At 38.9% G+C, this 21,340-nt stretch overlaps 2 protein-coding genes across 2 annotated transcripts in view; one reads left to right on the forward strand and one right to left on the reverse strand.

The window, feature by feature from the left end:
• bach2b (BTB and CNC homology 1, basic leucine zipper transcription factor 2b) overlaps nucleotides 1-10,017 on the forward strand; it is a 109,832-nt gene extending 99,815 nt beyond the window's left edge. The window contains exons 4-5 of the mRNA XM_034302184.2: nucleotides 7,766-7,972; nucleotides 8,383-10,017. Coding sequence (XP_034158075.1) covers nucleotides 7,766-7,972; nucleotides 8,383-8,859 — 684 coding nt within the window. The 3' untranslated portion in view covers nucleotides 8,860-10,017. The remainder of the gene's footprint in view (nucleotides 1-7,765; nucleotides 7,973-8,382) is intronic.
• An 8,426-nt stretch (nucleotides 10,018-18,443) lies between these two features.
• Nucleotides 18,444-21,329, reverse strand: gja10b (gap junction protein alpha 10 b). The gene has a single exon (XM_026918086.3). It carries the CDS (start codon nucleotides 20,307-20,309, stop codon nucleotides 18,846-18,848), a length of 1,464 nt encoding a protein of 487 aa, XP_026773887.3. The 5' UTR covers nucleotides 20,310-21,329; the 3' UTR covers nucleotides 18,444-18,845.
• Nucleotides 21,330-21,340: the final 11 nt, after the last annotated feature.

The raw sequence follows: 21,340 nt of genomic DNA on the forward strand, positions 1-21,340 counted from the left end.
TCTTTTATATAACACTATCTAACCTATAAACTTCCGTAAATAAGTTATCGACAATTACAAAGTAATATAATATATTTTGTTCGGTTTTGATAGTTATGTAACCAATACGGCACAGTAGTTCAAAACTATTTGTACACAGATATTTTGTCAGACGCTAGGTAGCAGGTAGTGTTACCTGCTCACAGCTTCATGGTCCCTTGTTCGATCCTGATTTGCTATCCTTGTGGAGTTTCGTGTCCATGTGGGTTTTCTCCGGGTTCTCCAGGTTTTCTCCCACCTCCCAAAATCAATGAGTGTGTGAATTTGTTCATGCATGTGACAAAATGCCCCCACGAGGATAGGAATATCTGACAGTCTTGACCCCGTGGGGACATTTGGCTGGGATGTATGAGGAAAACCGCTTTTTCAAAATCTGCAGCTTTTATCTAAAAAACTAAATAAGTCAAGTTGGTTCCTGATGTAAAGGTTATGGTTAGTTTTTGGTGTTATATAGCATTAATTAGCTGCATTAATAGGTATTTCAATGGAAGGTCCTCACAAGGATAGTAAGACAAACGTGTGTGTGTGTGTTTTGCAGTATGTTAAACATGCAGTGTTTTTTTTGTTGGTTATTTTTCTGACTAATGCCAATCACACACAGCTGACTCACTATACATTATAATAGTGGTGCTTGTTAGTATTAGTGAGGATGACAGCAGCTTCCTCTTCTCTCTCTTTCTCTCTCTCTCTCTCTGTTTCACTCTGTCTTTCTCTCTTTCTCTCTTCCTCTCTATTTTTGTCTCTCTCTCCCCCCCTTTCTCTCTCACTCGCTTTGCTGACACAGATGGATGACAAACCAATCCTCTCATTTTGCAGTAATCCACCTGACCAGGCATACAGTAGCTCATGCCTGCTAACACACACACACACACACACACACACACAATTTAAGTCATATAGTTTCTATCTTTTTTTAATCAGTTCATATAATTTCTTTCATTGTGCTGTGAACAATGCCTTCACTGAAGAATAGGTGATTCAGCTCAGAATTAAAACTGATTGATCAAACCATTGAGCAGACGATTAAATAAAGAACTAAAACTCGAGACACATGAATCCATTCAGTCAGAAGAAAAGGATGAATTCCTGCGGTCTGAATGGTGAGTCGGTTTGTGAATAAGAGATTGAGGAGAAGAAAAGGAGAGAGTGCTTTCACATGATCGGACCTCGTGTAATCGTACGCGTGGGGGCTGGGCGGAAGGCAGCTGGCACGTTGCCATGGCAACGGGAGTCCGTTAGAAATGAGGCAGCTCGTTTTGTCAGGTTGAGTCACACACACGGGGTAATGACCAGCGATAGTGCATTAACACCACAGAAGAACACATGAACCTGCAAGTAATGTGCAGTTATTAGGCTTCCTATTTTTATATCTATTCATAGACACACACACAGCATTAAAAGAACATCGCTCTGTACCACATCTTATACCACAGACATTTGCTGCGTTTTTTATTAAGAACGACACCTCATACTTTTTATCCGTTTACAGTTATAGTCTATTTAATGTTGCGAAACAAGTTCACTCATGTTATAGCAGCTATAAACAATTCTCTCACCAGCCTCTCTTATTTCCCTCTCTTGAAGTTAATAAAACAAAAAAACGCAGCTTGTCATGTTCTTAAGAAACTGGAAGACTTTCCCCTGGTGGAACATTTACTGTCACAAAGCGCTGACACTGGAGACTCCTTCCATAAATGTGAAATAAACATCTCATTACAGAAAGCATCACCAATCAAGCATCAATGAGTATACACTTGTCTTTGTTAAATAACAATACTCTTTTAAATGTTTTATTAATAGGTTTAGATTATGTGGAGCGTTCCCCATACAAGTCCCTATTAATTAGCTGTTCATGAATCAAATTTGAGAAATCAACAGTGATATAAATTATTATAACAAAAAAACCATAAGTTATAATAGTTGATTTTTTTCACGCTTACACAACCACACACTGTGTTCCTGTAAAATAATATTATAAGGTTGTGGTGAATAAATAGGCAGATTAATCCAATGCTGTGTGCAGCTAGGTGCTAATCTCAGAGGACTGGATTCTTGCACATCATCGTGACCTGTCACACTCCCGGTCTCTCTCATTTCCCATCCCTTTCGCTCCTACATGCTCACTACATTACCTTTGTCACAGAGCCTGTCTTATCTAATTAACTTTAATAAAAAAGACTGGAAAGTCACTGTGATATATGCGGCTTCTTCAAAAAATTTAACCTCACATTCCCTGGAGGTTTTCTCTCTCTCTCATGCTGTTGCTCTATGTTTCTCGGCCTACTTTTCTCATCAGGAACAGGAAAATGCACTCACACTGCCTCTGTGTGTTTATATAGCAAATGGCAGGCGAGAGAGAGAGAGAGAGAGAGAGAGAGAGAGATCCTGAGGGAGACTGGGTGAAACACTGCTTTAAAAATAGCACCACTGGAAACAATGAATTTGGCAAAGGAAGGAAGTTATTATAGTGTAGGCTCATCGGCAGGATGGTCATAGCGAGACAACATGCTAGACATTTGCTAGCTCCATAATTCAGCGTTTTATGTACTTTACAAACATTTTGCAGGGATAGAGTTTTACCCACAAATGAGAGGGTTCTGTCTGACATCTTTGGCAAAAATGAGTTCAGTTCGCATGCCGAAGTTTTACACCAAAATATTGCTTAACACCACAAAACATATGTTGTATATGCTTTGACCTTGATGATATCAAAACTCTGAGGTTCAGTATCTTAATTCCAAGGTCTCAAACATAAGTCCACATACTGAACTATGATGAAACTATAATGCATATCACACCAAGTGATTCAACTTTTGTGTAAAAAATTTTGCTAAAAGACAAATATTTTTTTTAAAAAATGACAAGTTGATTGAGGGCTGGAAAGCTGAGCGGGGCTAAGAGACATTTGATTAACTTTACACTGGACTGACAATTTATTTAAAACTGGCTGTGTTCAAATTTGTTTTTGTGTTGGGTCTCATTAAGATCCTTTATTTGATACGTTTAACAGTTGAAGTTTTCTTTGCGGAGACATTTATTTAGCATTTTTGGAAGGAGTCTCCAGTGTCCAGTGTCTCCGAACTTCTTTTATCTAAGTTCCATAATATTGAATCTAACTTTAAACATATTAAAAGAGAATTATGTGTTATTATTTACATAAGTATTATGTGTCTTTAATAAATAAAACATTGTAATTGTTGACAAATTGCTGCTGTATAAGAGGAATAAAACGCTTCAGGACAAAGCTGTTGTCTTTAATAAATAAAATATTGTAATTGTTGACAAATTGCTGCTGTATAAGAGGAATAAAACGCTTCAGGACAAAGCTGTTGTTGGAAAGTCATCAACTTCGGGTGGTAACAGTAACTCCGCTTCACACCACCCCATCACTGATGATTTTCCTATAAGAGCATGCAGTAAATATATATGTATAAACAGCATGTAGTAAATATACTGTGTATCATGGATTTACAATACATTTTACAGTTATATTGTTATAAAATCTAATTGGAATAGGAAACATAGGAAATCCTGTGTTTTTCTGTGTACATCAGACTGTGAGCAGTATCAATATCAGTGCGTGGGCGTGATCAGAAAGTGCTCACTCTTGCTTTTGGCTTGCAAGATAATTTAACCCCTTAAGTGTTGCTCGGAGGAAGTGAGCAGTGAAGTCGATACTCAAAGAGCTTTACGTTGTTCTCGCTATGAGCCGACTGTGGTCTCGTTATTATTGTGCGACGACTCTTTTGGTAAAATCGGAAAACCGCACGAGATGCGTGCCAAAGAGCTTGTTCTAAACGCAATTTCATTGTCATGATAGTTTAACTGCACATATTTAAGCTGATTTCGAGAGCTGTTAGGAGTTTGTGAGGCAATATAGCATCAAATTTTCTGAACAGAGCTTAAACACATAACGCCGTTATGGCCAGCAATTCAGACCTAAACTTGAGGTCTTAGTCTAGAGCACAGGCACAGAGACCGGCTGTTTATATTAGATCAGAAAAAAAAAAATTTTGTCTTCATAATTTTGCTCAAGTGCCTTGTTGAGGGGTCGAAAAATAATGATAATGGACATCATAATAAGAATGGATGTTTGGCTTGTCCCCACCAAGATTTAAAAACATGTCCTCATATATGTTCCCATTTCGATCCCAGTGGTGTGAGAACCCCATGGTGACCAAAGATAGGTCTGTCATTCTCTGTGTGTGTGTGTGTGTGTGTGTGTGTGTGTACATAGAGCTTGCATTAGTCAGCCACTGAGGAGAGATTCTGTAAGATTTTCTGCCTTGAGTGGAGAAATTTGTAAGTAAACCGGGACAAAATCCACCCCGTTTCCGTTTTCAATCTTATCTGTGTTAACGTGAGCCTCGTTACTGAAGAGTGTGTACAGCTCTGAAAACGAAACGCAGCTCATCTGTAACAGAATCCCTGGCTGAAGAGACTCCTGAGCCTCAGACAGGTGTGTTACTCACGACTTCATGACCTTTCTGGTCCTCCTTCGCATTCCCATAATCCCTCATTTGTTCAAGCTGTAAGAGAGAAATGGGCCAGGATGCTTGGAGTAACAAACGAGACCTACTTTTTCAGTCTAGACCCATTTCCAGAGCAGCGGTCCTTTGAGAGAAGGGAATGCGAGCGTGGAGGAAGTGTGTGAGAATGCACAGCAGGGCTGAATTTATGAGCGCCGCTAGTGTTCACTCTGTCATCTCTTGCACTACATACAGACATCCTGCTGACACCTCGCTTCGCCCCCCCACCATGTGACCTCATCTTTCCATTTCTCTCCATTCCCCCAGTCTCGCTTTGGAGGGCCGCAGGTTCTCCTGTTGCAATTTGTGCAGCCTTTCAAAATGTTGTAGCTCAGATTGTATATTGTAAAATCTTTTCAAAACACCGGGAAGCAGCCAAGCTTAAAATCTTATTATGAACAGGTGGCCATAATGTGCAAATTTGTAACAAGTTGTACATTTTTATACAGAATTTAAATACGATTTGGGTCTTTTGTACTACTCGTCAGCATAAAATGGAGTTTGATCCCAAAGCAAATTGAAAGTAGTAGTATGATAGTAGAAAATGAGATGCAGTAATGTTCACAGTATACAAACCTGGGAGCAAGGAAAATAGAAGAAAATACATTCAGCTTGAGTAAGCCCTTTATCCTGTGGATTCAAAGGCTATCCCGGGGCCTATCCACCAACTGGCAGAACCCAGAGAAATGGAGAACCCGGAGGAAACCAACATGGACACGGGGAAAACGTGCACAACTCCATACAGGCAGTAACCCGAGCTCAGGATCTTCTTTGCTGTTCATTTTGCTCATTTGCAACACACAGTCAAAGGGGTGTCTATGTGTGTGTGTTTGTGTCATCCCTTCACTTTGTTCCCTTTTCTCTCCTCTTTTTTTCACATTGTCTACTTCTCTTCTCCCTCCGTCTTTCTCCCCCCCGGTATGTGAAGGTTTCGGTGTAGTATCGGTGTGGGGCATCAAAATACCTGCCAAAACAGGATGTCCTTATCGAACAGATTTAGAGAATATATTCCTACTGTTTTGTGTATGAGTAGAGTGTGTATGGATGTGTGTGTGTGTGTGTGTCTGTCATATGGTCAGACAGACTGCGCCGCCAGCCCCTGTAGCACCAGCTCGTTAACGGCATGGATTTGCATACTCATCCCTGCTAGTAATCACCCAGCAGGAGCGTGAATGAGAGATGGAGGAAGAAATGAGTGAGCCAGCTGTCTCTCTGCTTCCTGTTACCGGCTGCTGTCTGCCTCGGTCACCCTGACAGATGGAGAGATGCTCACTTTCTGTTCTTTTGTCATCTCTCTCACTCCTTCTCTCTCTTTCTCTCTTCCTCTCATTACCTGTGATGGAATTAGATGATTAAGGTGTGAAGTCGGCATTAACCAAGTCTGTCTTTGTCACCAAGTAAAGCTGAGATTTGTGGATCACTGCTGCCATCTTGTGGTGGGAAAAGTGAACTTCAAGGTTCACTTTAAAGCTTACCAGAGACTTCTTGTAGCCAGATTTTTCAGACTTGAAAGCGAGTATCCTCTGGGGTGTAAGAGTAAAGGAATAAGTGTTAGGGCGTTCAATCTCATTCCAGACTGAATTTTAGGTTTTTGAAAAGGAAAGTTTGCTGTCTAGTAAATGATTTGTCATTCAGGAACGGGTCAACTCTGAGCCGACTCTTTTATATGAGACTGTTTTATTTATTTATTTATTTATTTATTTATTTTGGGTATTTTTAGGATTTAGGTGATGCTATGCAAGCCCATTTCCACCAGGTAGAAAATTATTTTTTAAATTTTAAAATTTTTTAAAAATGATATATATTTTTCTATTGGCAGCAGCAGTGTGTCAGCACTCAGACATTTGAGATAATAAGTCAGACTTTTTGAGATAAAAAAAAAGGTGACATCTTTTTGACATTCTGCTGCTATCATCAAAATGTTATGCAGGGTTTTTTTTTTTTTTTGGATTAGATTAGATTAAACTTTAATGTCATTGTGCACAGTACGAGTACAGAGCCAACGAAATGCAGTTTAGCATCTAACCAGAAGTGCAAATAGCAATATGTCTATAAATATATATATATATTTATGTATATACATGTGCAAGGTATGAGGTGGAGAAAGTAGAGACCAGCTCAGTGCAAATGACAAAGTGTACGGATATATAAGGTGCACTGTACAGAGATGAGGTTTATATATCTGGTAGAGAAAGTAGAGACCAGCTCAGTGCAAACATAGGTGGTAATTAGTCAGTAATGTGCAAGGAGACAAGGTCTGAATGAGGTGTAAGGGCAAGTTACCATGGTAGTGCAGATGACAAGATACAGATGGTATTTAAGAGTGCAAACAGCATTAATATTATAATAATATTTTTTCCTACCTGGTGAAAATGGGCTTCAGTATAATGGTGTTAGTGTTGCAGTCTAATATAACATTTCCATGGAAAATTCTTCTCAAAATCTGAGCTATTCTTTAACGTGAATAATGTAATGTCATTGTAGTTCATCAGAAAGTAAGCTGAGAGTTCATGAAACTAATTTAATCGCTGGTCAAAAGATTGCACACTGTCACGAAACCTAATGAATTGAATCACTGAAAATTCCCATCACTACTGTGCGACATGTTCAATTATGTAACTGGATGATACAGTATACAGCCAATAATAGAGCTAGGAGAAAAGATGCAGTATGTCCAGTGTTGTTTTTGTATGTGTAACGTAATAACAAGACTGTGCATCCCTTCCATAAAAGACTTAAAAGGAGTGAGATATTTTCAGATGTGCATGTTATAAGGTAAACTCCAGTAGGCCAATGGCAAATGAATGAATGAACGAGTGAATGAATGAAAGCCTTTATTGTCATTGTATATCTCTGTATACAATGAAATTAGGAGTATTGCTTCTGACTGGTGTTATTAAAACAAACATATAACATTAAACACTATAAAGTGAGTATACCGTATAGTATAAAAGTATGTATGTATGTACAGCAAGTATACAGTATAAAGTATATATAGCAAGTCATAATATTGCACATTGAACATTCAGAACATTCTGAATAAGTGACCAGTGATAGTATTGCAAATGACTTGCTTTAATACTGACTTACATGTTGATTGTTTTTGCATTGACAGCTGAACTGTTTGGTACGTTGCTGTATCTCCATCTCTTTCTGGCAACATCATAATAGTGTCCCAAACTAATGTCTCGTTGCAGATCAAGCTTCCTTTCCCCGTAGATCAAATCACAAATCTTCCACGCAACGACTTCCAGATGATGGTAAAGATGCACAAGCTGACGTCAGAGCAGCTCGAGTTTATCCACGACGTGCGCCGACGGAGTAAAAACCGCATCGCCGCCCAGCGCTGCCGGAAGAGGAAACTCGACTGCATCCTCAACCTGGAGTGCGAGATACGCAAACTGGTACGTGAGGAGAACATCTCTAAAAAAAAAAAAAAATGGCTGATTTGTGTTTAATTTACACACTCATAAGTTTGGACATGCTAGACTGCATATAGATTTTTCAAAAGACATTTTAATAAAGCCTCATGGTTTCTAAGACAAATCAAGTATGTTTATCTTTATTTTGTTTTGCTTTAAAATTAGATTGAGCTTTAAGAAAGCGTGTAAGTGATAACAGGAACTAACTTGTTTTAGATGTAACTCTAAATGGATAAAAAGTTTGACATGTATTTTTAATAAATAAAACATTGTGATATTTGTGGTAAAAAAAAACTCCATAGTTGGGTCAATTCATGTATTTCGTACGTCATATATAGTCTAACCTGTGTGTGTGTGTGTGTGTGTGTGTGTGTGTGTGTGTGTGTGGGCAGGTATGTGAGAAGGAGAAGCTGCTGACAGAGAGGAATCAGCTGAAGGCGTGCATGGGCGAGCTGTGGGAGAATTTCTCCTGCCTGTCTCAGGAGGTGTGCCGGGACGTCCCACTGAGCCCCGAGCAAGTCCAGTCTCTCCATCACTACTGCCCCATCCTACGGCCCACCGCTGACTCCGCCTCCCCAGCCCATCCGCCAGCGCCGCCTGCCAGCATCGACCTCACCACCCACTCCGGAGCTGCCACGCCCGAACCTGAATACGTCAAACCGCCTGCTACAAACGACACGCACCAGGCACCAGCATCAGCCCAGTGTCACGTAGGGAACGGTGAGGGGGAGGAGACAACGTCCGGCTCCGCCTACCTTGAGGCGGGCCGGTCCTTGGAACAGTCCAATCAGACGGTGACAGTAGACTTCTGTCAGGAGATGACCGATAAATGTACCACTGACGAACAGCCGAGAAAGGACTGTACCTAGTGACAGTGTTTGTTTGTTTTGTTTGTTTGTTTTTAATTTTTTTTTATCTTTTTTATTTTTTTTGTTATTTTTTTATCGTTATTATTTAATTTCGATACATCTTCTGACAAACCCCTGGAAGTTCAAGGGGTGTTAAGATGGTCAGCCTCTGCCAGTGTTCTATGAATCTTTTTTGTTTGTTTGTTTGTTTGTTTGTTTGGTTTTATATATTTATGTCTTTTTTGTGTCTTTTTGTTTTGTCTGTTTTTTTTAACGGTTGACACTACAGTTGTCTTAACAGCAGCAATACTGTTACTCCAGGTTCTCTCGGGCTCAGCCACGGCTGAAGCGTCTCGCGTAAAAAAAAACGAAAGAAAAAACAAAAAAAAAAAAAAACAACCTCTCTCAATGGTGCTACACATTTTTCCCCCGCCACTGACCTCCATCAGTGCGACGCTGTCTTCTCCGGGTCACAGTCCAGCTCACAGGGGATCGGCTCCAAACACATCTCACATCCAAGCCTCCATGGACCTAGCAGCAGCTCAATATCTCTCTGTCCTTCTCTCTCTATCTGTCTATCCTTCCTTCACTTCCTCACAGTAAGATCAGCAGTGTTAAATTAGCACCTACAGTGTTACATTTTTAAAGCCTACACTGTGCAGCTACACCAGATTGATTTAACACCAGTGATTTTTCTGTGGATTCTCTCTCTCTCTCTCTCTCTGTCTCAGTGGCTAACTCTTTCACTCTCTCACTTTCGATGCCACGGCAAATTCAGGAAACTCAGGAAATATTCTGAATGTTCGATTATAGTAATTCATGAAAAGGATACAGATTATGTACATGACAGATTCTCTGTTTTTTTTTTGTTTTGTTTTTTTTTAAACAGCAGCTAGACTGTAAATGTTCATATGCAAAAAATTGTCTTCTCTGTTACACATTTGTAGTGTCTCCACAACACTTAGTTTGTACAGTCGGTCCTGTCCAGAAGAAAAAAAAAACATTCCTCTATTGCCTTTGACAGCACTGAAATGGAGGAGGACGAACAACGAGACGAAAAATGATCGGATTTAGACTTTTTGTGACGGTTAATATCCCCCTCACATCAGCAATACCCTTGTGTTTGGAAATTTTTTGGTGGTTATGTACAAAGTGCTTGCTAGGCAGAACGAGTATTGTATATAGGTATTGTATATAGTATGGAGCATGGCGAGTGTATCAGTGACCCTGTACAGGTAGTGCTTTAGATGTGCTCCCTTTTTTTTCCCTCTCAGCTTTTTTTGTCGCAGCTTTCGCATTTTGTTGCGAAAGTGAAATGTTTCCTTTGCTGTTTCCTGCCTGAAGTGAAATAGCCTGCGACGGTGGGTGTGCTTAAAACTCAGGAAAACAGCTTTACACACACACACACACATCACACTCTCTCACACACTTTCTTAACGTAAAGCCCCTTTGCATAGCATGCCATTTGGACTTCGTCAGATTTGCCCCGCTGAAATGTGAAAAGAGCTGCATCTCCACAGAGGAACTTTCTTCTTTTTTTCTTGTCAGTATTTAAAGATGCTGTGTGTGTGTGTGTGTGTGTGTAGTTGTATGGTCATGAAGACCCAAAAACAGCTTCTTTGAATGTTTTCAGTGTTATTTTTAGAAGGCATAATAGCAAGAAAACATTTGTTACGTTTCAAAACGTAGATGGATGTTCTGAGAGTTCCTCCTGGAACAGGAGATGGTGCACGAGCTCTGCTAAATGATCATTTCTGCCCCCATGTTTGCTTCTGGCACTTACTCTCTCCATCCCATGATCAAGCACGTCAACCAAGCTGGTGTGTAGATTTGCTTTGGAAAAAATAATGGTTCTTCTGGGTTCTTTGGATGGTTATTAGTTCTAGCTTCTTAAATGGTTTCTGAAAGGGAAACATGCTTTACGTAGAACTTTTAAGGGTTCCTGCAGAAGGATGAACAGAAGAACCTTTCATGGTGCTAAACGAAATCTTTTTTTTAAGACTGGATGCAATGGCATCCAAAAATCCAGAGTCCACTACTAACACAAAACATGCTAATTCACAAATCTATTATTTAAATTTTAGACAAATCCATCCATCCATAGCTATGTTAGAAATTCTCGTGAAATTGAAATATCTCTGTATTCAGTTTGCTTAATGTTTCAAATAGTTGAGAATACTAATACACGTCTGCGATGGACCGGCATCACATCCAGGGTGCCTTGTTCCCATCCACCTTGTTCCCAGTGTTCCTGGGACAGGCTCCGGGTGCAAACCAACCATGACCAGGATAAAACATTGTGTAACTGACACTGACTCCATCAGTACTGTCGTCTATTCGTTATGGATTATATTCCATGCTGCTTTCAGTCAATTAGAACATTTTTTTAATAGTTACATTTATTCATTTGGTAGGTACATTCATCAAAAACAATGTAGAAGTGTATTCCAAGCCTAAAACTTTTCAGTCACAAGCTTCCATCACTTTTATGGAAAGTGCTAAATTCTCCCTGCCCAATACTAATTCTAATACTAATACTAATATTAATACTAGCTAATACTGAATGTCAGAAGAGATTATGATGGTGGGAGCTACGAAGCCTGGTACAGACTTACATTCAGAAAATTCTGCTATGAATATATTTGATATAAAGTATCACCAAGTTGCACTTTGCAACCTTGAAGTCTCAATGTCATTAATTCAATGGTTTAAAAATCACAACACTACTGCTCTGACATATATTAGTAAATGGTACTGTAATTGTTATTACGAAAACTGTAATCGTTATTAAGAAATCTAATTCGACAAAACCATATTAGTTTTTAATGCATGGTAAAACTAATCCTAGTGTGTAGTAGTGGACTCTGATTCTTGGACCTTGCTGTACGGTGCTCTACAACCAGTTGATCATGGGCTCATGTTTTTGTGGGGGTTTTTTTTTTGTTTTTTTGGGGTTTTTTTTCCATCTCGGTGCACTCTTAGACCATTTAGCACTTCCTTAAGGGTAGATTTCACTTTCAGGACCCTATAAGTCTGAAATTGAAGCACTTAACATGTGCACTTAAAAGTGCCCCTCCTCCTCTTCAAAAAAGAAAAGAGCCCGGATAATTTAATATTTTAATGCTGGTTATAATTCTCATGAAGTCCATATCCAAGAACTCAAAACAAAAATCGGAAAAATTCGTAATACACTACAACACAAGAGAGTGTCTAATTCACATATTTGATTATTTGTGAGTCTAATAAGCTAAATTCGAGCTCTGGTTTAAATCAGAAAAAGAAATAAATACATTTTGACTTTCATTGGGGATTTATCAGCCCTTTAGAATCGTTATATATTTGCCCTAAGTGTATATTTGTTAGAGATTTATATCCGTGATAGGATTTGCATGCTGCCTGTATATTTTCTAGTTTGTCTATTCATTGGGGTGTTTCAGAAACATAAATCCTTGGATGTTTCCATCTGACGGAATGCAGTTATTTTTAATCACCTTTTCACTGATTGATTTTTATATCCAAAAAAAAAGGAAATCATTTTCTCGTACCTGCTGGAATCCTAAAGGTAGCTTAAAGGTGCTTAAATCCAGCAATAGTAATGATGATTTGGACATTCGGAGAAGCTTCCAAAATTTTGGACAAGCTTTTCTGTTCAGTGTTATATAAGTAGGTAAAGTTACCATTGATTGATTTTTAAATATTGTATGTTTAATAATAACTCTCTGACCCGTTATATATTATATTATTTAGGTAATTCTGTTGCAGCCATGGGAGTTGTATGACTCGTTTTTGTGGTCTTGTGTGGTTAAAAAATCTTTTTGACAGTTTGGACTGTCCAATTTTTTCCCCTGACACATACACACACACACACACACACATTAATACTGGATGGAGTGCTCTGTTGTAGCGGTTTAGAGATTAGACTTGTCGTGATTGTTAGTTTGTGCTCTTGCTTTTTTGATTACTTGTTATTTTCCTCTTCTCGAGACTTTTAGCTTTGTTCTCGCTCCCTCTTTCTCTAAAATATTGACAGTATTTCGAAATTCTAATCAGGTACAAAACAGGAACTAAAGATTTACGAGGTCCGATTTACGGACGTTTGTGCACACATATGCAAATCATCCCTATAAATGAGCTTTGTTTTCACACTACTTGTTGTAGAAGTGGTAGAGTAAGCGTGGAAAGCATGACGCTCCACTAGATAAGCACATTGTGTAATTATGTCTACTTTGTCGTTGGATGAATATTTCTGACATGTTAAGGAAAATAGGAAATGTTTCCCAGGAATCAAAGCTATAATGACAGGTGTATTGGAATTATTGCCTGCATTACAATACTGTTTTTAACACATCCAAGTCGTCTTGGTAGAGGTGTGCTTTAGGGCCCAACAAAAAAGTCCAGGTTTCTTTCAGGCAGGAGATCAGATACGAAGCTTGACAGTCGTTAACACAGCGGTGTCAACATTTACAGGTTAACCATAGCAATCACAATTTTCAATTCCTTGCTTTTCAGACATCAGTCAACCCAAACGCAAATAAAATTCACCTGGAAGAAAAGCCAATTCACAGAAGGGGAAAGGTCATGGGATGTGAAAGATATATATTTGTTTCTGGTAGCGGGTTATTTTCACCTCTCGCCTACTTTATCTAGGTAAAATTTCACAAGCCTCAGTCTTCTGACCCAATAACAAATCTTTTTTTTTTCCTCTCTCGCTCTCTGCATGCTAGGATTTTCTTGCTAGTAATGTTGGCACCTCTCTGTGACATGTTTACCGTGTTTATTCATGAATCTTTAGTACTTCATCCTGGTTAGTGTCGCTGTGATTTAAATTACTAATTTGCTTATATTTTGGTCAATAATCCACCATTCTAACTGCAGGAATGAGCAAGATTAGTCATAATTCTTTAATTAGCAAGTGGAATTGGGATTAAAAAAGATGGCTCTGCCCACACCTCTACTATAAAGCACAGGTTTCCAACCCTGTCCTGACACATTTTAGTGTTTTTTGTACTCTGACACGCCCACGTCATTAGCTGATTAGTTGAATCAGGTGTGTTGGGAGCAGGGAAAACATTCAAATGTGCAGGACAGGAGGTTCTCCAGGACTAGTGTTTGGAATCTCTGCTATCAAGTATGTACATTCTTCTTTGTTAACATAAGTTGCCAACTATCTGCACAGGACAGCTGACTCAATACTAGTTAGGATACTAGATAGCTAGCAAACCAGCAAGTCAGTATGCTAGCTATTACCAAGTAACTCTGACTGAGCAAGAGGAAAGCACTTCGCTAACAAGGCCAACATGGTCCAAGTTATAAATAATACCCTTATTCTCATGTGTTGTAGCTTCCCATGGATGATAATGGTGTGTTAAAAACAGTATTGAAACGCAGGGACTGTGTATTATGTTGGTCTCTTGGGCAGCACTGAATGCATAGCGTACTTCTGGATTGTGTGTAAACTCATTTCGCTTTGCCTTAAGAGCCGAGGGTCACTCCAGTCCGAGGGATTGGCATTTTGACGCAGGCACAGAAGCATTCATGCCTGAAACATAACCACGTCTATACAGGCTAACGGACAATTCTGGTTTTGTCTCTGCTAGTAAAAGTTTTCAAAACGTCTGCCAGCATGGTGTCTTCACAGCCTGTTTTTTTTTTTTTATCAGCAACCTCACAAATCCAATAAGCTCATCAGTTTCATCTCTACTGTCTTTCAGATGCACGTTGATCAGCTTTGGTTTGACTTGTCAAGGCTGTATCATAAACAGTTACACATTTGCTCTTATATCTTGTCTCAGGGTGCGTGCCAATGACTTTTATTTTTATTTCTACACTCTCTCTTTTATTTTCCAATAAAAGATAATTTCATGTTTAGAAAAAAAAAGTCTTCTGAAGAAAAGCTTATAGGTCATAAACTTTTTTTTTTTTTTTTTTTAAATTGTTTCTAAGCTAATAATTGACAAATCGAAAATTGATTTGCACAAAATTTTGAGTAAAAATGAGGGCTGTGGATTCTCAAAAAAAAAAAAAGTTCCATTATTTGAACTTAAAAATTGTCTACTAAGCTTTTAATCTGCAGTTAATAAACGGGATGGGAATGTGAATGCAGTGTTTGTTTGCATTAGCTGTTGCTCTATATAAAGGCTATAAAGGAAGTACAAGCTAAGCTTTTGTTTTAATGTTGCTATGGTTTTTTTTGTTTTTTGTGCTGCTTCTTTGAAACATTGACACTGGCTCTCCAAAGCTTTCCTCATCAGTGAAAAAGAAGAAAAATCTTTGCCTTTTTATTCACAATTCGCTCAACTTTATATATTATCTCGGCGGGATATGCAGGCTGAGCTCATTCGAGGAAAAGTAGAACAGCAAAAATGTTTACAAAGACAAGGTGACACGTTTTTACGAGTCAAATCAAACTTGCCATGTATATAGTAATTGTGAGTTTCAATTGGATAGCTAGGTTTAGTATTCTTTTTTTTTTTTTTTTTTTCATTTTTGTATGTTTTTTAACCAAATGGATAAAAAAGAAAAACAAATGTCCTTTGATAACTATGCTTATTTCTTCGAGTTTGTCGTTTTTTCACCCGACGGGGATGTTTCAGAGTAAGACGAATAGAAGTGCACCTCCGACTTTTTTGCCTTAGAACTTGCAGAGGCCATAGTTCACCTTGACGTGAAACGTGTGTATGCAGGGGTCTCCGGGCCCCCCCCCATCTCTCGACTAGCAGAGCGGACTCTCTCTCTCACTCTTATCTACCTGTGAAATCCTTCATACCTCTCATAACTGGTCAACGACTGTATCAGCAAACCACATCAGGTGTTTTTCTACATGCTTTTTACACAGATTATTGTATTAGTAGATTTCGGTGCATCATTTTTAATGTAATAGCTCTTTGGCTTGTAGTTTTTGTTTGTTCTTCTTTTCTTGTTTTTTTTCCCCCCTTGCTTGCTCTCTATCTCCCGTTTTTTCTAGTTGACTGTTTTGTGTTAATATTGTCAATTTTGGGATAGCTGTTATAGAGTTTTTACTTTTTTTTCCATTTCTAAATGCTACAAGAACCTAATGAATTTAATGACTTAACCATTGTAAATACGGTATTGTGCAGAACTCATTTTCATGCATTTCAATTGCTAGTGTTATATAAATGACAGATTTTTTGTCAAGACACCATTTCTGTTTATGAAATAAAGAAACTTATCATGTACTATGTTTCTGTTTTTCCCTCTTCAGATCCACATAATATCTATAGAGCAAAATATGATAATTTATACTGTGTATAGAGGATGGTTCCACATGTATTTGTATTTCTTAAGCATTTTAGGGCCGTTATAATACGTGTAGAGTAAAATGGCGTCAAATGTACAGACACTGAAAATGGCAATATTGAAATAATGTAGGATGTGTGCAAAGAGCCAGTACACTTCCTCTGATTACTCAGGTTAAGATTAGTGCTATGTTTTGGATGTTTGCGTATTAAATATAGCTGTTATAGGTCAATGGAGAGCCACCGTCATGACCTGAGAATCATATTTACCAAATTAACCGTGATAATTCCTATTATACCACAGTACTGTTGAATTCTCCATTCTGACTGCTCAGGTGGTGTTGATCAAGTTTATAGAACAGCAGCTTCCAGCTGCAAGTTCGTATTAATACACTTACTTTAATGAATATGTTATTGTTTCTACAGCAATACCTTCCATAGGCACTTGTATGGTTGTATGGACACTCCACATTAACGGATTAAAAACATGTAGTCATTGACATAATGATGTTTTCTGTGAGGAGACTTTTTTGTAGCATTTATGGAAGGAGTCTCCAGTGTTAGGACTTTGTAACAGTCAGAAGTTTTAAGTTTTCCAACACAGGAAAGTCTTCAGGATGGAGGAGTTTGCACTTTTCCAATGTCTTTGAAAAAAAATTTTTTGCCTTATTATTGTCCTAAGAGAGATACAATGGAGACTGGTAAGGGAACGACTGTTTATAACCTAAATCATAATACTAACTTGTCTCGCAGACATTCCACGACATTCAAAGTAAATACAAATGGTTAAAAGTATGATGTGTTATTCTTTAATAAGTTAACAATTGTAATCGTTCACAAAATTGTTGTGGTATACGAGGATTAAAATACTTCAGGGAGGTGATGTTAATTGTAAAATAATCAGCTTTGGGGTAGTAACAGTAAATACACATCATACCACCCTGTCGTTGATTACTTTTCTATAACATCACTTATTTAATGAACTACACTTTCATAATCATGACCCCAGTGTCAACAGTTTCACCTATAGGAGATGTAGGACTTTACTGTTGCTACTACACTGATTTGAATTGTCATTATGTGCAGAAACAAACAAAACAGTAGCAACTTCAGCAGACTGCAATAACAGGTGTGTGTCTGAACTTAATTTGTATTGATATACATTAATGAGGCCTGTGGTTCGCAGATATTAATCAATACTGCTGGTCAGAGCACAGCTATTGATGAAGCTAATTTGGGAAGTTACACAGTTGTCCCAAAAACGTCACAACAGGTCAACAACCGTCAGTCTGATGTTTATAACAGTGCTAAGCGGACACATTTGTGTTAAATGTCGTTTTAGTATTGGACATTTTAAACCATGTCCAGTGTGTTGTGTTGAGAGAGATGTCACAGTGAAAATTTAAAACATTTAGAAGATATTCATACATACAGTTTAGAGCAGTTAATGTAAAATACAAAGACAGTAAGGCAAAAGGAACAAAGACCAGATAGTAAAGTTGCATTACGTAAGAAAAAAAAAGAAGAAAAAAAAGCTTTTTATTCTAAACCAGGCTTTAAAAGGCTTGTTTTTTTGAAAACAGGAAGACCCTATAAATGAACTCAAAGCTCTGTGCTGATATACCTCCAACAAATAATACTGTCCACTTTCGTAAGAAGATTTACACAATATTATTGATTACCTAATTCAAAATACAGTCAAAATGAATGAAATTAAGGCCCTAGTTTACAGTTACAGTTGCGGTCTTAAAGCACAGTTTTAATGTGTAATATGCTCAGGTTTTATGTGCAAAAATTCCACTGCCTCTAATTATTTTGTGTCACAACCAGAAAAAAATGTGCATCAGTGTTTGCATGAGGACGAAAGAATAATTTAATTAGCAAAGCTCTATGCAAATGGACAAACTGTTTACACAGAACATAAACCAATAAATATGCCAGTAATTGTGTAGCACGCAGTCAACAAAGCCAGTGATGACCCACTTTTTGGTGTTCTGAAAGGTTGACACTTCATCAGAGTTCACTTTTTCATTATCGAAGACAGTTCCAGGATCATGCTCTGAAACAAGGAAAAAATTTAAACATCTCATTATTATTATAATATGGAAATACACCACATGTACTGGTTCATGTAATGTGTATTATATTATCTAGTACACCTACTACATACGTGTTCATATCTTTTTTAACTGAAAAATGTCTGTACTTTAATAGTATTACAACACAAATGGTAAATATTTGAACAGATACCCATATAACAAATCAGTAACAGTGAAGTAATTGCACTTATAATTACACTTTTAGAACTAATAATAGGTTCTTTAGTAGTTCTTTAGTAGAATCCTCAAATCTGATTGGTCAGCAGGTGCTGATTAATTTTCTATAACAGCAGCAATGACAGTAGTTCTGGCTGTAAAAAGTACACAATCTTGCTCTTTAATAAATAAAAAAAAATTTAATAGTTGGAAAATTGCTGTGGTGTAAGAAGAATAAAGCACTTCAGTATGTGCTGTTATAGGAAAATAATCAGCTCCGGGTGCTAACAGGAATTCAATATCAGGCCACATCACACGACCACATAATTGATTATTTTCCTATAACAGCATGCCCCCGTTGTGTTTTATGTTTTACTTAACTCCCTAATACCCTCTCTGTTAGCACAACTGTATGTAACAGAATTTTAAAGGGATAAACCAAATGCTTTATGATTCTAGATTTAACCTTTTAAAAGTGTTCGTCATTACAAACACTTCATGCAGATGACCTTTTTTTTTCCTGAAAATAGGTTCTTACCATTGACATGCGGCGCCCACCAGCAGGTGGAGGGGTCATGGCAGGGCTTTCACTCTGAGCCAGCTGCTTGGCCTCTGACTCTGAGCCGCTTTTGGACATTGGACTGTCTAGTGGAATGGCCAGTCTGCTTTCAGAAAGCCCTCGGGACATGAAGCTAGCTTTCCTACCTGTGGGGTGGTGTTCTGGCGAATCACTCTCCTCACTCAGGTCCTTGCATGCACTCACCCGACTTTGCTTGCGTGCAGAGTTCTGAAGGGATGCTGGGATCTCGATGTTGCTGGCTCTGAGAGAAGCTCGAGGTAGCTGACCAACACCCTTCTGAGGGCCAGATACCTTGGGTCCGGAGTCATCGCTGCTGGAAGAGTGGCCACGGTTGTCCACAGTGGAAAGCCGCTCTGCAGCCCCTAGTTGACGGGTGGCCTGGATCTCAGGCTGGCTCAGAATACGTGGCTGCTTGGGCTGCTCAGATCCAGCAGCATCACTGGTTGGTGCCTCAGGGGTGTGTAGAGGGTTGCTAGGGGGCATGTGGGGTGGCAAAGCTTCCACCTGCCCATCGGTCACAATGGCATAGGATGTTTGGGTCATGTGTGCAAATTTCTGTGGCAGGCAATCTGTAAGGACACATGCTTGCTGCACCATGGAGTTTTTCTTTGACCTGCAAAGACTCTCATCATCTCCACCATGTGTGTTGCCATATATGCTCTGCTTGATCTGTTTCACTCCCAGGTGAAAGATCTCCAAGATGTTTAGGAAGAGGGAAACCCCAGCGATGCCCAGCATGAAGATCATGAAAATATTTTTCTCTGTCGGCCTGGACACGAAACAGTCCACAATGTTGGGGCAGGGGTCTCTCTCACACTTGTATAGTGGGGCCAGTCCAATACCATAAAGGGCATATTGACCCAGTATGAAGCCCACTTCCACCACTGACCTGGTTAAAATATGAAACACATATGTACGCAGTAGGGAACCTCTCAGAGGGGCTTTCCTGACTCTCTTCTGTTCTTCCAGTTTCCTCAGCTCCTTCTCAATCCTTTTCTGTTCATCCAGTATTCCCTCTATCCCTTCCAGCTCAACTTTGAGCTGGGCTTTCTTCTTGTGCCTCTCCTTCTCCAGAGCACGCAGCCGGTACAGCGCATGGCCCATGTACACCAAAGAAGGTGAAGATACAAAGATGATCTGCAGGACCCAGTACCTGATGAGGGAGATGGGAAAGGCTTGGTCGTAGCAGACATTCTTGCACCCGGGCTGCTCTGTGTTACACACAAACTCACTTTGCTCATCATCCCAGACATCTTCAGCAGCAACTCCAAGGACCAGCATGCGAAAGATAAAGAGGATAGTCAGCCAGATTTTGCCCACAATGGTGGAATGGATGTGAACTTCCTCCAAGATGCTTCCCAAAAAATTCCAATCACCCATTTTTGGTTTCACATAGCCTAAAGTTGTATAAGAGTGAAAAACATACACTTAACTTTTGGTTAAAGAGGTAAATACAATCTTAGGGAAAAAAGTTACAGTTTCCAAAGGGTCCTACAGTTTGTCTCTCTGAGGGGAAACCCATAAAAGTTCTATGTAGTACCCAAAAACCAAGGGTTTCCTTTCGGGAAATTGCTCTTAGAACTATCACCCTAAAGAAACCTTGAGGAACCATTTTTTTTTAGAGTGAAGAAGACAGAGACTTACACGATTTTGATTGTATTAAAGATGATTCTCAGCACTGATTCGTTATTATGACGGAGACAACGCTAGCTGTGCACCTCCAATTTCTTCCCTTCTTCAGTAAAGCAGGTGAGCTCCTCTCTCTGGGCATAGCTTCAGTAAATGAATCCCAGACGTACTGCACCCAATGAACTAATAGAAGGTTTCTATTGATCTGTGGGCGGCTGGACAGCGCCCTCGGGGCAATAGCTGGCACAACTCGGTCACTGACAACATAAGGGGAGGGGCACTTGCTAGTTTCAATACCCACCCTACATTGCTATAATCTTCCCTATAAACATGCGATTAAACACCGTTAGATTCAGATTTTGAAGCAGGATGATTAAACGCCATGCATTAGAGTAAACTCAGTTGGTAACTGCTACAGTTGTGGAAGCCTTTCTTCACTGTCTGAGATGAATCAACATCTAACACTGAATCTTCCACACTGTCTTGCTTTTTCCACCTGCAGCATTTTTCCAAAAACAACTATGGACAGATAATTAAGCTTATACAAATAAAACTAAAATTTTCTTAACTCTATATAGTCAGATCAATACAATTAAATGAGGGATGCTTACAGAACCAGATGATTCAGGTAATCTTCTAAACTGCTGTAGTGCAAGCCCATTTTTTGCTACACCAAAAATCCAAGATGGAGCCAAGATATATTCTAAGGTGACTGGAAACCCAGTCAGTTACTTAAATATTTCAGTTTTTCATGAACAGCATACTTTGAAAGCTTTCATTTT

This window comes from Pangasianodon hypophthalmus, chromosome 30 (genome assembly GCF_027358585.1).
Source record: "Pangasianodon hypophthalmus isolate fPanHyp1 chromosome 30, fPanHyp1.pri, whole genome shotgun sequence".
Classification (NCBI taxonomy): Eukaryota; Metazoa; Chordata; class Actinopteri; order Siluriformes; family Pangasiidae; genus Pangasianodon; species Pangasianodon hypophthalmus.

Bases quoted from the DNA above. Each gene is read 5' to 3' on its own strand.
- gja10b (XM_026918086.3), bottom strand. From the start codon at position 20,309: ATGGGTGATTGGAATTTTTTGGGAAGCATCTTGGAGGAAGTTCACATC.